Here is a 14,389-nt window from a genome sequence, read left to right as displayed (position 1 = left end):
CAACCTGGCCTTCAACACCTCCAGGGATGGGGCAGCCGCCACTGTTCTGGGCAACCTGTTGACTTCAACAGAGAACATCTAGAGCAGAGGACATGCTCTGAATGCTGTGTGCTTCCAGCTGTACTGAACAATCATGTCTACAGTACTCTCTAAGGAGTTCATTTCCTAGCGGAACTGGCAGCATGGCCACTAGCAATACCGCATCATTCCCATTAAGTTTGGAGGATGCTCTCTTATTGTTTTACAATGTGTTCTTGGAGTTAGAAAGTTGGGTTAGAAAGCCTACATCTCTGATCAGCCCAGCCCAGAACAGCCTTAATGAAAATTGCCAGCAAGGCAGAAAATCTCCTCCTTGATCATCAACACAAAGAGCAAAGATGGCAACCGGAGCCAGTTCCTTTTTTGCCCAGCTGTCTCTCTTGCTATTCCTACTCCTGTAAATGAGAAGTTCAAAAGAGTTAGAAAGGGTCTTCACCCACTGAGCACAGGAGCCATTGCTTGCTCTACCTTTCCCTCTATGTTTTTAGATACATGCTCTGAATTCTCTAGAGAAGGCAGCTCTTGCCTGTTGTAGAGCAGGAGCCTTCCTGTCTCACAGTACTGTGGATGCCAGAGCAGAGGTAGTTAAAGAGGGCTAAATTTCATTAAATATGGAATAACCTGCTTCCAAGTTTGGAAGAGGTTCCTCTCTTCTAGGTTGCCCAGAGCAGTCGTGGCTGCCCCATCCGGGGAGGTGTTCAAGGCCAGGTTGGATGGGGCTTGGAGCAACTTGATCCAGAGGGTGGAACTGGATGGTCTTTGAGGTCCCTTCCAACCTAAACCATTCCCATGATTTTGTGATTCTATGGGAGCAGCTGGTGTTTCTGGCAGGACAATGTGTTATGCAGGGAGGTCCCATGCACAGGATTTTACAGTATTAGAATTTCCTGGGCAGGAAATACAATCTTTCGTTAATTGAAGAGGGGGCTGAAGGAAACTCGATCCCACTACCAAGCCAAAGTCAAGACTGCCTGTATTCCAGAGCTTTTTGGGCTAGCAAAGTTAGAGCAAGACCCCGGGACTGTACATTGAGGTTGACAAACCCATAAAGAGAAATTTAATGCACCATTTTAACTGGGGAAAATGAGTGAAGAATGAGGTGACATCCCTCAAGCTGAGTCTCCAAACAATCTGCTGTCGCTCACAGGCAGAAATTTTAGGGGCAAATCTGTAGTTCAGCATAAAAGTCAAACCATACAAGCAGATGGTGCTTCAATAGGAATGTAGGACCAATGGGATCACTCGAGTCCTTGCATCCTGTTCCATACATTTGGAGCATGTGTCGCGCTGGCAAAGAGCAAAAAAGGTGAAGGGCAAACCTGTGCATGAGCAGCAACGAAGGATGTGTTAAATGCAGTTTCTCCTAAATGGACCATGCCCTGTGCTACAGATAGTGACAAAAGAAATGCTGGTTCTCCCAAATAATCTGTCATTACAGTGCAGAGAACGGCTACAAGGATGATCTGAGGGCTGGATCTCCCATCCAAGGACAGGCTGAGAGAGTTGGGGTTGTTCAGCCTGGAGAAGAGAAGGCTCCGAGGAGGCCTTGTAGCGACCTTCCAGTAACTGAAGGGGCTACAAGAAAGCTGTAGAGGGACTTTTTACAAAGGCATGGAGTGATGGGACTAGGGGGAATGGCTTTAAATTGGTGAGGGGCAGATTTAGACTGGACGCGAGGAAGAATTTCCTCACAATGAGGGTGGGGAGGCCCTGGCCCAGGTTGCCCAGAGCAGTGGTGGCTGCCCCATCCCTGGAGGGGTTCAAGGCCAGGTTGGATGGGCCTTGGAGCCCCTGATCCCATGGTAGGTGTCGGTGTCCCTGCCCATGGCAGGGGGGGTGGAATTAGATGATCTTTAGGATTTCTTCCAATTCAAACCGTTCTATGATTCAGGGAAAAAAACATCCCTTTTGGTCCACAGCTCCTGTTTGGATAACCTCTAGAGTGCAAACAGCACATAGCAGCCTGGGAGATGTTCATATCCCCCTTGGCAGTACCAGTGCATCCAGCTGTGTTTCCTCTTGCGACAAGTCACGGGGGCTACAAAAGAAAACAAACTACAATCTACAAAGGCCATAAATCAACACTTTGGAAAGAGAAAGCACAAATTAATTGGTATTTGGGAGCACCATTCTCCATGAAATGCTGGTTGCAAAGCCTTTTTAGTCACAGTAGTTTTTTATCACGTAGATTCCAGTTTAAGGAGGCCATGTAGTGCCACAGCAGCGAAAAATTCATAGTTAAATAGCACCTATCTTGCTGAGTGAGTCTAAGCTTTGTTTTTCAGCTGTAAAACCCCAGAAGAATTAGCCAGAAGAATACAGATTGCTGATCACCTTGAGGTTACACTCCCCCATATTAGCTTGGATAAACTGAAAGATCTTTGTACAAGGAGCCTAAAGCATCTGCTTGGATCCTAATAAAAGAATTATTTATTCAGCTACTGCTCTTCTATTTCACCATAGTGAATTATAGAGTCATAAAATGGGTTGTGTTGGAAAGAACCTCAAAGCCCATCCAGTCTCACCCTCTGCCATGGGCAGGAACACCTCCCACTGGATCAGGTTGCTCCAAGCCCCATCCAACCTGGCCTGGAACAGCTCCAGGGATGGGGCAGCCACCACTGCTCTGGGCAACCTGGGCCAGGGCCTCCCTGGCCTCATTGTGAAGAATTTCTTCCTAATGTCTAATCTAAATCTTCCCCCTTCCAATTTAAAGTCATTCCCCTCGTCCTTTCACTCCATGCCTTTGTAAAAAGTCCCTCCCCAGCTTTTCTGGAGCCCCTTTCAGTCCTGGAAGTTGTTCTGAGGTCTCCCTGGAGCTTCCTCCTCTCTAGGCTGAACAACCCCAAATCTCTCAACCTGTCCTCATAATGAAATAGTGAAATGGTTTACATCATTTTTAAGCTCTGTAATGACTGCTCAGGAGTCTTCGTGGTGCTGAAGGAATCCTAAAAATAATCAGGATCATCCCGGTAGTTCCCTACATGTTCCAGATAATGTGGCGAAGTGTAATTTCCCCTGTTCATTGCTTTCCCCTCAGCACAGATGACATTTAATAAGTAATCACTTGTTCAGTTGAAGTATTTCCCCCTGAAGCTACAAGAACCAGTTTTGTTGGTTTGGTTGTCTGCTGTTCTTTTGGCTGGGAAGGAATCTTCACTCCCAGCCCTTGCTCCACTGTATCTGGTGGGTGTTTCACTGTTTCTCTCTCCCTCAGCCGCTCCTGCCATCCGTGTTCTGGTACTACCTGCTGGAGCTCTCCTTCTACTGCTCGCTGGTCTTCACCCTGCCCTTTGATGTGAAGAGGAAGGTGAGTGACAGCCTGGGGGAAGAATCCAGCACAGACAGGACCTAAGTTGAACAGTCGGGAGAACGATCTCCAAGAGCCTGTGTGCAGTGCTAGCCTGAAGTTTTGGGGGATGCTGTCTTAGCTCGTTCCTAGGAATTCCCATTCCCAGTCAGCGGGAAATGGAGAATGCAAACCTTGATGCGGAAAGGTGCAAACCACTGCAGAGTTCTCAATCCAAGCTTCAAATCTGAGCTTAAGAATTGCCAGGACTCTTCTAGGCTGTACTGATTGGAGAGACAGGAAAAGAGATGATTCTCTGCCAATTAAGCTGTGTGTTCCTGGGTGCCACTGAACCTACAGACAGGTGCTGTGTGATGCCATAGGCGTAGGCAAGCAGCGAGGCTGCAAATATGCCCTTGCATAGGGTGGTTGTGAGGCCCCATCAACGAGCCTGGGGGCGTGAGGCGATTGGGCAGACAGGCAGGCGTGCACAGAGATGGAGGAGAGATGGGTATGGACACTGCATGGTGACAGAAAGGAACCTCTCTTCATGTTGAGTTTGCCTGTACTAAATCATTGGCTTTCGTTATTCTGTCTTCTGATTTGGACTATCATCACATCATTATTGGTGAAGGGAAAGAGTGTTCTTTGTTGTGAGATCCTCAGTTCACAGCTTAAACTTTTCATTGTAGGGTCTCGATTGCCTACATTTCTAGAATGTGTTTGGTAGAAGAGTTATATGTGTAAGAAGAGTTACATGGAGAGGTTTCTTAGTCAATGGTGGAGAGATTTCACTGCTGCCTGCTGGAGGCAAGCTTTAACCAAGGCAGAAGGTGCATTACGTATTTTATTCGCTGCTTTCCCCTTTCTCACCAGGACTTCAAGGAGCAGATAATCCATCATGCTGCAACTATCTTCCTGATCAGCTTCTCATATTGTGCCAATTACATCCGCATTGGGACACTGGTGTTAGTAATTCATGATGCTTCTGATTGCTTCCTAGAGGTGAGCTCCACAGCTTACATGCCAGGCAACGCTGATGTAGCAACAGTGCTTTTCAGCCAAAGGGCGTCTTTAGACCTAGGACAGTGTGGGCCAAGAGGTAGAGTGTTTCAGGGATAATTCAGTGCTGATGTGTACTTGGAGCCCTGCGTTGAGTTCTGGAGTCCTCAGCACAGGAAGATTCTGGAGCTGTTGGAATGAGACCATAGGAGGACACAAGGATAATCTGAGGGCTGGAGCACCTCCCATACGAGGACAGGCCGGGGGAGTTGGGGTTGTTCAGCCTGGAAAAGAGAAGGCTCTGGGGAGACCTTAGAGCAGCTTCCAGTAATGAAAGGGTCTCCAGGAAAGCTGGGGAGGGGCTCTTGATCAGGAAGCACGGGGATAGGATGAGGGGAAAGTTTTGAAGCTGAAAGAGGGGAGATTGAGATCTTGGGAAGAAATTCTTCGTGGAGAGGATGGGGAGGCCCTGGCCCAGGTTGCCCAGAGCAGTGGTGGCTGCCCCGTCTCTGGAGGTGTTCAAGGCCAGGTTGCATGGGTCTTTGAGCAACCTGATGCAGTGGGAGGTGTCCCTGCCCATGGCAGGGGGTGTGGAACTTTTTGAGGTCCCTTCTCACCCGACCCATTTTATGTTTCTATCTCCTGACCCAGCTGAGGTTGCTGGAGGAGGCAGAGTTATCTGCATGCAGATTGTGTCGTGTCCGGCCCATTTGCCTCCTGGAGCATGTGTACTTGCATTGTCTTAGCCTGCTGTTTTATTGTTCTTTCTCCTTCCAGCCAACTAAGATATTCAATTACATGAAGTGGAAAAAAACTTGCGACAGCCTCTTTGTGATCTTCTCAGCTGTTTTCCTCATCAGCCGCCTGGTCATTTACCCCTACACGTGAGTCTGCTGTAGTCAAGGGAAATGGAGAAGCTGCCTTCTGGGGGACAGGATAATTCAGCTGGGTGCTGAATCTTTTTCTTCAGCCTTTGCTTCTCATTCCTTGAGCTTATGTTCCTGCCCTTCACACAGGCTGCAGCAGCACACAGCTGTGCTGGGGGAAGCGAGGGTGGGCTAACTTGGGGTCCGTAGAGGAATCTTAAAGCGCTGAAGTGTACAACAGAGGAGGAGGCCTCCACCTACAGCTCTGCCTCGTATTTCTGGTGGAAAACTGAGGGTTGGCTCACATGTGTTATAAATAAGAAGGATGTGACTGACTGAGGTCTGTGATGAGAGTTTTCTGAGCTTAGTTATGGCCCTACTAACAACATGCTTTTCCTCCACCGTGATTTCCTCTGTCTTGCAGAGTGCTCTATAACACCTACTATTACTCCATGGAGATATTCCAGCCCTTCTTTGGATACTACTTCGTGAATGTTCTCCTGATAACTCTGCAGCTGCTCCACGTCTTCTGGTCCTGCCTAATTATTCGCATGCTCTACAAGTTTGTCCTCCAGGGCACGGTATGGATCGGTTTGTAGTCTTCCCCATATATCACACAGGGAGGAAGGGTCCATCTGGACTGCTTGCGAGCACAGGGGTTCATCTGGGATGGGTTCCTTCTTGCCCTAGTGAAATTATGTGTGTGCATTCCAAACAGGGAGGTGAAGGGAACACTCAATATTATTAGGGAAAATTGGCCAAAAAAAAAGTACAGTTGTCATGGATCCCTACAATATTTGGTCTACTTCCAATGCTTGTATTCAAGACAAATGTGAGTTGCACTCCAGGGGAGATTTCTGTGAGCAAAGCCATTGACATCTGCCTAAGGATCCCAGCACTCGCTCCAGTGTGATTTGCATTTGTAATGAAACTAAGGAATGTAAGGCAGGGAAAGTTGTCATGACTGGTGATGCTAGTGCAAAAGTGCTTCCCTTCTAGTACAGGATTTTAATTAGAGTGTTGCTGTGATCACAGAATGACTGAGCTTGGACGGTACCTCTGGAAGGCTTGTCTGTATTCCCTGACTCAAGCAAGGTCACCTGGAGCAGGTTGCCCAGGGCCGTGTTCAAATGGCTTTTGACTATTTCCAAGGATGGAGACACCCATCACCTCTCTGAGCACCCTGTGACAGTGCCTGGACACTCTCTCAGTTCAAAAGTGGTTCCTGATGTTCAGAGGGAGCCTCCTGTGTTTCAGTTTGTGCTCTTTGCCTCTTGTCCTGTCACTGGGCAACACCGAGAAGAGCCTGGCTCTGTCCTCTTTGCACCCTCCCTTCAGGTATCCATATCCATTGATAACACCCATTGATGTATCCCTGAGCCTGCCCTTTTCCAGGCTGGACAGTTGCAGCTCTCTCAGCCTTTCCTCGCAAGATGCTCCAGTCCCTTTCTCATCTTTGCAGTCCTTCGCTGGACTCTCTAGTGTGTCCATGTCTCTCTTGTACTGAGGAGCCCAGAGCTGGACACAGCACTCCAGTAGAGAGAGGGGAAGGATCAGCTCCCTCACCCTGCTGGAAATGCTCCTTCTGACACAGGCCAGGAAGGGCAGGGGCACTTTGCTGCCTCATGTCCAACTTGGTGTCTGCCAGGACCTCCAGATTTTCCTTAGTTGGTCAGCCCAGCATATCCTGGTGCCTGGGGTTGTTCCTCCCAAAGTGCAGGACTTAACATTCCCCTTGTTCATCTTCACAAAGTTCCTGTCAGCCCACTTCTCCAGCCTGTCAAGGGCCCTATGGACAGCAGCATGATCCTCTGGCATACCAGCAGCTCCTCCTGGTTTTGCATCTTCAGCAAACTTGCTTAGAATCATAGAATCACCAGGCTGGAAAAGACCTCTGAGATCATCGAGTCCAACCATACCTATCTGCCACTAAACCATATCCTTAACTGTCTTGTCTACCCATCTTTTAAATACCTCTAGGGATGGTGACTCAACCCCCTCCCTGGGCAGCCTCTACCAGTGTCTGATGATCCTTTCAGTGAAAAATTTTTTCATGATGTCCAATCTGACCCTCCCCTGGCACAGCGTGAGGCCCTTCTCCCTTGTCCTGTCCCCTGTCACTTGGGAGAAGAGCCCAGCTCCCTCCTGTCTACACCCTCCTTTCAGGCAGTTGTAGAGAGCAATAAGGTCTCCCCTCAGCCTCCTCTTCTCCAGGCTAAACAACCCCCGGTCCCTCAGCCGCTCCTCGTAAGACTTGTTCTCCAGCCCCTTCCCCACTGCCCTGTCATTATTACAGGTTTCATAGTAGATGTCTGCAGAGTGGACATTTCAGTCTGAACCAGCTGTCTGGACCCTTTCTCATATCAGTAGAGGTAAACAGATGTGCCCAAAGCTTAATCCATTCAGGATTGCACCCAGGTTGTGCTGTTTATCTCTACCAGAGAGAGCCTAGATGAATGTCTGGGGTGCAGCTGTATAAAGTCTAGTGAAATGCATCCCACTCTCTCTGCCCGTAGCATTTGCCATGAGACCAAAGTGCTGCTCAGCATGAAATTCTTCCCAGAATCAAAGGCACGACCTAATGGCATTGCACTGGCCACACGCCAAGGACACAATCCAGGAGTAATAAGTCAGGGCCGTGTGGGAGTTGACCTCATAGCCCAGGATAAGTTGTTTTATTAGCGCCCAACCAGGGAATTCTGTCCTATGGGAGCTGAGAACATGCATTAAAGGCTCATCTCCATCCATATTGTCCTTATTTTCTTTATCTGCCTTCCCTTAAGGTAGCAGAGAGCAAATAACTTGCAAATTAGGAAAGACAAACTTCACAGGGCAGAAATGAAGATGCAGCTGAAGACGCCCTTGTATTGTTTTCCTAATGCTTGTGTGGGCTGAATTACCATTGCAGTTATTAGAGTGTAAAATGATGAGGTAGTAAATAGCCTTACTAGAAAGACACAACCTCTCAAGGAGAAAAATATCGAAGCATATCCAGAATTTTTGCCTTTTTTAGCTAAGAATCATCTGATTTAGCGAAGAATCGTCTTTTAGCTAAGAATCATATTTCATGCAAAAAATACATTTGAAAGCTTTCCGTATTGAGCAGCGAATAGCAAAGAGAAATCATCCTAAACAGATCTGTTCCAATGATGATATTTAACAGCCCAAAGTGATATCAGGAAGAATATAGGACATTCTCCCCTTTTTTGAGAGCCCTGGAATTCTTGCTCCAGTCAGTAGTTTGCGTTCTTCTCATGGACCTTTCTGATCTCCACAGTTCTATGCTCTGGCACAGGTTTATCTGCACCAACTTCTCACATGCTGTCTCCTCACCTGCATTAATTGGAACGCAGCCTAGATCCTGATGGACAGGATTCATTCCCTCATACAGGCGAGCTGAGATACATTGTCGTAATTCGTGCAGATGTGGAGCCCCTTCGTGAATCTCTCTGGGTTTAAGGCTTCAGCTGTGCCCTATGGCCACAAATGGATAAACTTAGGAATATTGATTACTGTTTGTCCTTACGCAGCAGATGACTCCAGCGTAGTTCCTGCACTGCCGGTTCCAGGATGACCTGAGGTGTACGTTGTTCACAGAAAATAGCATCTCCTACCTGTATTGTCCTCAGAGGCAATTGGAATTCAGTGCAAGCTTAGATTCTCACAAAACCTGTCTGCATTTGGGTGTAGTCATCTCTAGAAAGAGCAAACAGACTTCTTAATGTGACCCAAGAGATATTCCCAGAAGAACAGAGTAAGTGGAGAAGGCAGGTGTCCGTGCAGCAACCGATGCCCCTGAGCAGCTTCCAAAGCTCAGGTCCCAGGAGGAGTTTGCTGCTTTCCCTCAGAGCTCTTTCCAACCAGGATTGTGGCACCTGCATTTATCCTCTGTTATGGCTCCTTGTATTGCAGAGCAGCACCAGCCCAGGAAGCCAACAAGTGCTGGGCTGCTTTTTCTAAACTCTCATTTTACCCTGTTGTTTCTTCGTTGTCTTCTTTGTAAGGCAGTGAATTAAATATTTACAAAAGTAATTACAGATCCTGCAGTCAATAGCAAGAGGAAAAGACAGAACATAAAGCTGAATGTAATCAGAGTTGAGTGGCTTTGTGCTGAGCTGTGGGTTTGTTTTAAGGCTTTCACAGTGTCCAAAGCAGCGTGCCAGGCTGCAGCCACCCAAGCCACGTGTGGTCAGAAGCTGTCTCCTTGTCCCCTTAGAAAATGGGAAAGAGCTGGATTAACTGCCTCCTCACATCCTCTTTCTTCCACGTGCTGGTGCCCACAGCAGCAATGTGGTTCTCCTCAGTCTTACAGGGTTGTCCTCAGTCCTGGGGGTCTGTGATGTGGTGCTGCTTCTCAGCTTCTGCAGTAATTCCTAATGTTTACCAGGATCTGCCTGCAGGAGGGCTGGGAGGGGCTCTTCCTCAGGGAGTGCAGGGACGGGACAAGGGGAATGGTTTGTTAGTCAAAGAGGGGAGATTGAGATGAGATCTTAGGAAGAAATGTTTTCTGTGAGGGTGGGGAGGCCCTGGCCCAGGTTGCCCAGAGCAGTGGCGGCTGCCCCATCCCTGGAGGGGTTCCAGGCCGGGTTGGATGAGGTTTGGAGCCCCTGATCCAGTGGGAGGTGTCCCTGCCCATGGCAGGGGGTGGGACTGGATGGGCTTTGAGAACCCTTCCAACCCAAACCATTCTATGATCACAGCTAGGACTGCACTGAGACTGAAATCAGAGAGGCAGAGAGAACTACTCTCTGAAGGTGATTTAAAAGCTGAAGGGACAGGGTGGAACTGTGGGCCAAAAGCGAGTGGGCGGAGTAGCAGATGGATGTCCAGGCTGTGGCTCAGCTGGCACTGCATCTTGGGCAGCCTTCTGTGTTTGTGTTGCTTCTGATTTATGTTTTTCTGTAGATGGACAAGGACATGAGAAGTGACACAGAAGAAAGTGATAAGGATGAAGAAAGAGAAAAGATAAGGGAAAAGGAGAAAAACGGGATCACATATTTCAGCAACGTCACAAGCAACGATTGTATCCAGAGGAACGGGTCTGAGCCCCTGAAGAACAGAACTCATCTCACCAATGGCCACGTCAAGGAAAGATAGCTGCTGACGTGCGTCGGATCTGGTCTGGAACGAGTCCAGGCCACCGTCTTTAGAAACAGTTTTGTTTGTTGTGTAGATAAAACGGAGTGCAGTTACAGTATCCTAGCAGAATTCCTGCTTCCTCTAAACCGAATTGTTTATGGTCAGTGATGCTTGAAGGGAGATTTTGGTCTTTCTTCAATAAAAGCTTACTGTAGGTTGTAGCCTTGAAGCAGATAGAAAGGGATCAAAGTTGTTTCACTTGTATTAGGTTGTGCCATAGTCGATAAATGCGTTAATCTTGAAAAGTACTTTTTTTTTTAAAAGAAAAAAGGTGGATAAACCCTAGCAATGTCAAATCTCACCCACCTGATGTTGTTTGTAGGAATCTGGTCAGTCTCGGTCAGCCTCTGGGGGCCCTGGCCTGTTGTCAGTAACAATGCCACTAAGGAGGAGGTGTGAAACTCAATACGGGGACAGGTCTTTTGAGAAGACAGGTGCCCTTGGGCCACTCAGGAAATCAAAACTGAGCGTAGCGGAATGAAAGCTTTGAAAAGACATAGGAAAAACTTTCTTCTCAAAGGAGATGCTGCTGTGTGCCATGTAAGCGGTTCTGTAAGGGAATGGATCTCAGGCCCTTCTCTTGTCAGTGTTATTGCCACAGAGGTGGGAGCTCCAAAGCCCAAACTGCAGAACACCCACCCAAATTGTAGATGGAAGACCTGGAAAATCCAAGCAGTTGTGTCTCAGCTGTCAGGTCATCCTTTAAACCTGACTTGGAAGGAAACACAGTCGGAAGAAGGGAGGTGCCAAAACACTACATAATCTAGAAGCCAACACTGAGTGAGTGCTCATGTTTCCACCCAATGTGATTGGCACAATGTGAAATGTTTACAGGGTCAGCTTGTGGCAAGAAGCAACACATATCCCCTGTTCTCAGAGGAGAAGGAATCCAGAGAAGATCTGCTGAACCTTATGGAATAATGCTTTAACGTGGCCTTTAACTCCAGGGCCGTTGCCCAGGTGTGTCAAGGAGAGCAAGTTTAAAGCAGTAGTCCATGAGGTGATGACGCAGTTGGGATTCAATTGGTTTGGTGTCCTGTCTCTTATATCCGGTGTAGTCTTAGACTTTGGTTTCTGTAATCCCTTGAAAGAGTTAAATGAATATGATGTGAATTTCTCTTTTATAAATCGATTAATCCATGAAACCAAAGGTTTAGCAGATTCACTGTAGTGAGCACAGAGACTCAGGCTGTTGAGGCCGTGCAGGCACTTCCCAGTATGTGCCCAGTAAGGGCCAGTGCTAACTGGGGGACATGGACCAAGGAAGTGCCTGATTTGAGGACGTGGTGCACATGTTTAAAATTAAAAGGCAAGTGACAGCATAGAAGGACAAGAGAGGGGTTGAGCAATGCACTCAGTTCATCTGAGCTTTGATCTCAGCTTATATGTGCTCAGCTTGGCTTTCAGTCCAGATACTTTGGATACTTTCAGAGGGGAAAAAGTGGTTCCAGCGTGGGTGATTCCAGGGCAGTAACTCACTCTGGGAGGAGAACATCTGTTCCTGCATCGTCATTTAAATTCATATTTGCTGAAGATACTTTGTCTCTGAAACCCTGAGCTAACATGAAGTTCGAAGTCCACGTTCTGCATCCTGTCATGTTTCTTTAACCTGAGCCTACAACCTTGCCGCTCCTCTGCAGGTGACGTGCTCAGGAGGGGCGGTCGTACATCGTTTTGTACTACTGAATGGAAACGTCCTTTATAAATTACTTTGGAAAGGTTTGATTGTCTGGGCTCTTTTTCATTTCTTTAACAAGCAGGAGGCACTCTGGCTCGTTTCACCTTCTTGGGGGATGTGTGATGAGGAGGACACGTACGGGGGCCACTGTCGAGTCAATGCACATGCAGCGCATGTGGAGAGGATGTTGCGTACCCAGGACATACCGCGCCCTACCAGTAGAGAATTGCAGCTTTGATTTATCTTGTAGGTAAAGCTGTGTTTGGCTCTGGGACACAGCAGACTTTAGGGCACCGTTACATGAGACCGAGGTTACTTGTACAGCCAGGGCAGTGGCGAGTCCAATATTGCAGCACTAAGGAGATTCTTTGGACTTGCAAGGATAAGAGGAGAGAAATTAATGTCTATTCTTCTTTTCCATGAGGTTTTCAAGGCTAGGAAAGATCCCTATTATAAAATCACCCCACCTCTTCCCTGAGAATGCTTCCCAGAGACTGCACAATGTGCTGTGGAGCCCCTACAGACTGCTGAATTTTATCCTCAGGGCTTTGCTGTCCCCCTGAAGACTGAGATAAGCTCATTAGGAGGCAAATTTGCTTCTTTTGAAAGGATACATCAGGGATTCAGGAGAGCTATTGGAGTTAGATTAAGAATTACTGAGTGCTGCTTTTAGCCGAGGAACTGAGCGCTATAGTGATGAGTCACTAGGGCAGATCAACTGCCAAATTTGTTTTCTTGCGTCAACTTGCTTAAAGAAGCTCTCTGGGTAATCAGCTTCCTCCCCTGGTTGCCCCTCCTCTCTTCACGTCTGCCCCAGTGCTGGGAATCTTGTGAGCACTGTGATAGTATTTATGGATTTAGCGCATCGCCTCCCACCACCCCCATCCTTTGGGGCACCACAGCCCCCAGTGCGGGGAGGCTGCTGGAGAAAACGAGCAGCAAGGCTGTCCCTTGGGCGCTAAAAAACCCAGCAGAGCAGATGGAGCGCTGGGTACCGCAGCAGAATCTGAATCTCTTTCGCCTGTATCTATCACCCCAGGGCTGCGGAGCTGGCGTGCATCACACTGGTGCTGTGTGGTGGGTGAGTGGAGGACTGGCAAAGCTTGGCCTCCAGGCTGACATCTGGCCAGCCTAAGCCCCAAATTACAGCTGACAGGAATCTTTATCATGGAATCTTTATCATCAAATCTTTATCAGGGATCTCTTTCCCCTATATCTTTATCACCAGTGTGTGCAGGGCAGCCGTGCATCACACAGGGTGTGCATCACATAATGTTATCAAGCAGCTGTGGGAGATGAGGTGTGCAGCTCCAGGTGAGCTATGAGGAAAATGAGTGGATGGTACGGTGGATAAGAAACTGGTTGGATGGTTGTATTCAAAGAGTAGTGGTCAATGGCTCAAAGTCCAGATGGAGATCCGTGACAAGTGTTGTCCCTCAGGGGTCTGTACTGGGACCAGTGCTGTTCAATATCTTTATCAGTGATATTTACAGTGAGACTGAGAGCACTCTCAGCAAGTTTGTGGATGACCCCAAGCTGAGTGGTGTAGCTGCCACGCCGGAAGGATGGGATGTCTTCCAGAGGGACCTGGACAGGCTGAAGAAGTGGGACTGGGAGAACCTCATGAGGTTCAACAAGGCCAAGTGTAAGGTCCTACACCTGGGTTGGGGCAATCCCTGATTTCCGTACATGATGGGGGATGATGTGATTGAGAGCAGCCCTGAGGAGAAGGACTTGGGGTGCTGGTGGATGAGAAGCTCAACATGAGCTGGCAACGTGTGCTCAAAGCCCAGAAACCAACCATGACCTGGGCTGCATCCAAAGCAGTGTGGCCAGCAGGGAGGGAGGGGATTCTGCCCCTCTGTTCCTCTCTGGTGAGACCTCATTTAGAGTACTGTGTCCAGTTCTGGAATCCTTAATGTAAGAAGGAGATGGAGCTGTTGGAACGGGTTTAGAGGAGGCTACAAAGATGATTGGAGGGCTGGAGCATCTTCCCTGTGAGGACAGGCTGAGAGAGTTGGGGTTGTTCAACCTGGAGAAGAGAAGGCTCAGAGGAGATCCTATAGCGACCTTCCAGTACCTGAAGGGGCTACAGGAAAGCTGGAGAGGGGCTGTTGATAAAGGTTTTTGGGGATAGGACAAGGGAGAACAGGTATAAACTGGAAAGGGGCAGATTTAGACTGGACATAAGAAGGAAATTCTTCATGATGAGAGTGGTGAGACAGCGGCCCAGGTTGCCCAGGGAAGCTGTGTCTGCCCCATCCCTGGAGGTGTTCCAGGCCAGGTTGGATGGGCCTTGGGCAGTCTGAGCCAGTGGGATGTCCCTGCCCATGGCAGAGGGGTTGGAACTGGATGATCTTTAAGGTCCCTTCCAAC

General features: G+C 48.3%; 1 protein-coding gene across 4 annotated transcripts in view; it reads left to right on the top strand.

Annotated features, from left to right (window-relative positions):
- The window catches only part of LOC128849270 (ceramide synthase 4-like), a 42,655-nt gene extending 30,606 nt beyond the window's left edge, over positions 1–12,049 (top strand). For all 4 annotated transcript variants that reach the window (XM_054050362.1, XM_054050363.1, XM_054050361.1 and 1 more), the window contains 5 exons: positions 3,257–3,349; positions 4,205–4,333; positions 5,108–5,214; positions 5,621–5,777; positions 10,102–12,049. In XM_054050362.1, the coding sequence (XP_053906337.1) occupies positions 3,257–3,349; positions 4,205–4,333; positions 5,108–5,214; positions 5,621–5,777; positions 10,102–10,293 (678 nt within the window). In that variant the 3' untranslated portion in view covers positions 10,294–12,049. The remainder of the gene's footprint in view (positions 1–3,256; positions 3,350–4,204; positions 4,334–5,107; positions 5,215–5,620; positions 5,778–10,101) is intronic.
- Positions 12,050–14,389: the final 2,340 nt, after the last annotated feature.

Source organism: Cuculus canorus, chromosome 27 (assembly GCF_017976375.1).
Source record: "Cuculus canorus isolate bCucCan1 chromosome 27, bCucCan1.pri, whole genome shotgun sequence".
Lineage (NCBI taxonomy): Eukaryota > Metazoa > Chordata > Aves > Cuculiformes > Cuculidae > Cuculus > Cuculus canorus.
Note: the sequence above shows the minus strand (reverse complement) of the source record. Positions and strands in the feature narration are given on the sequence as shown.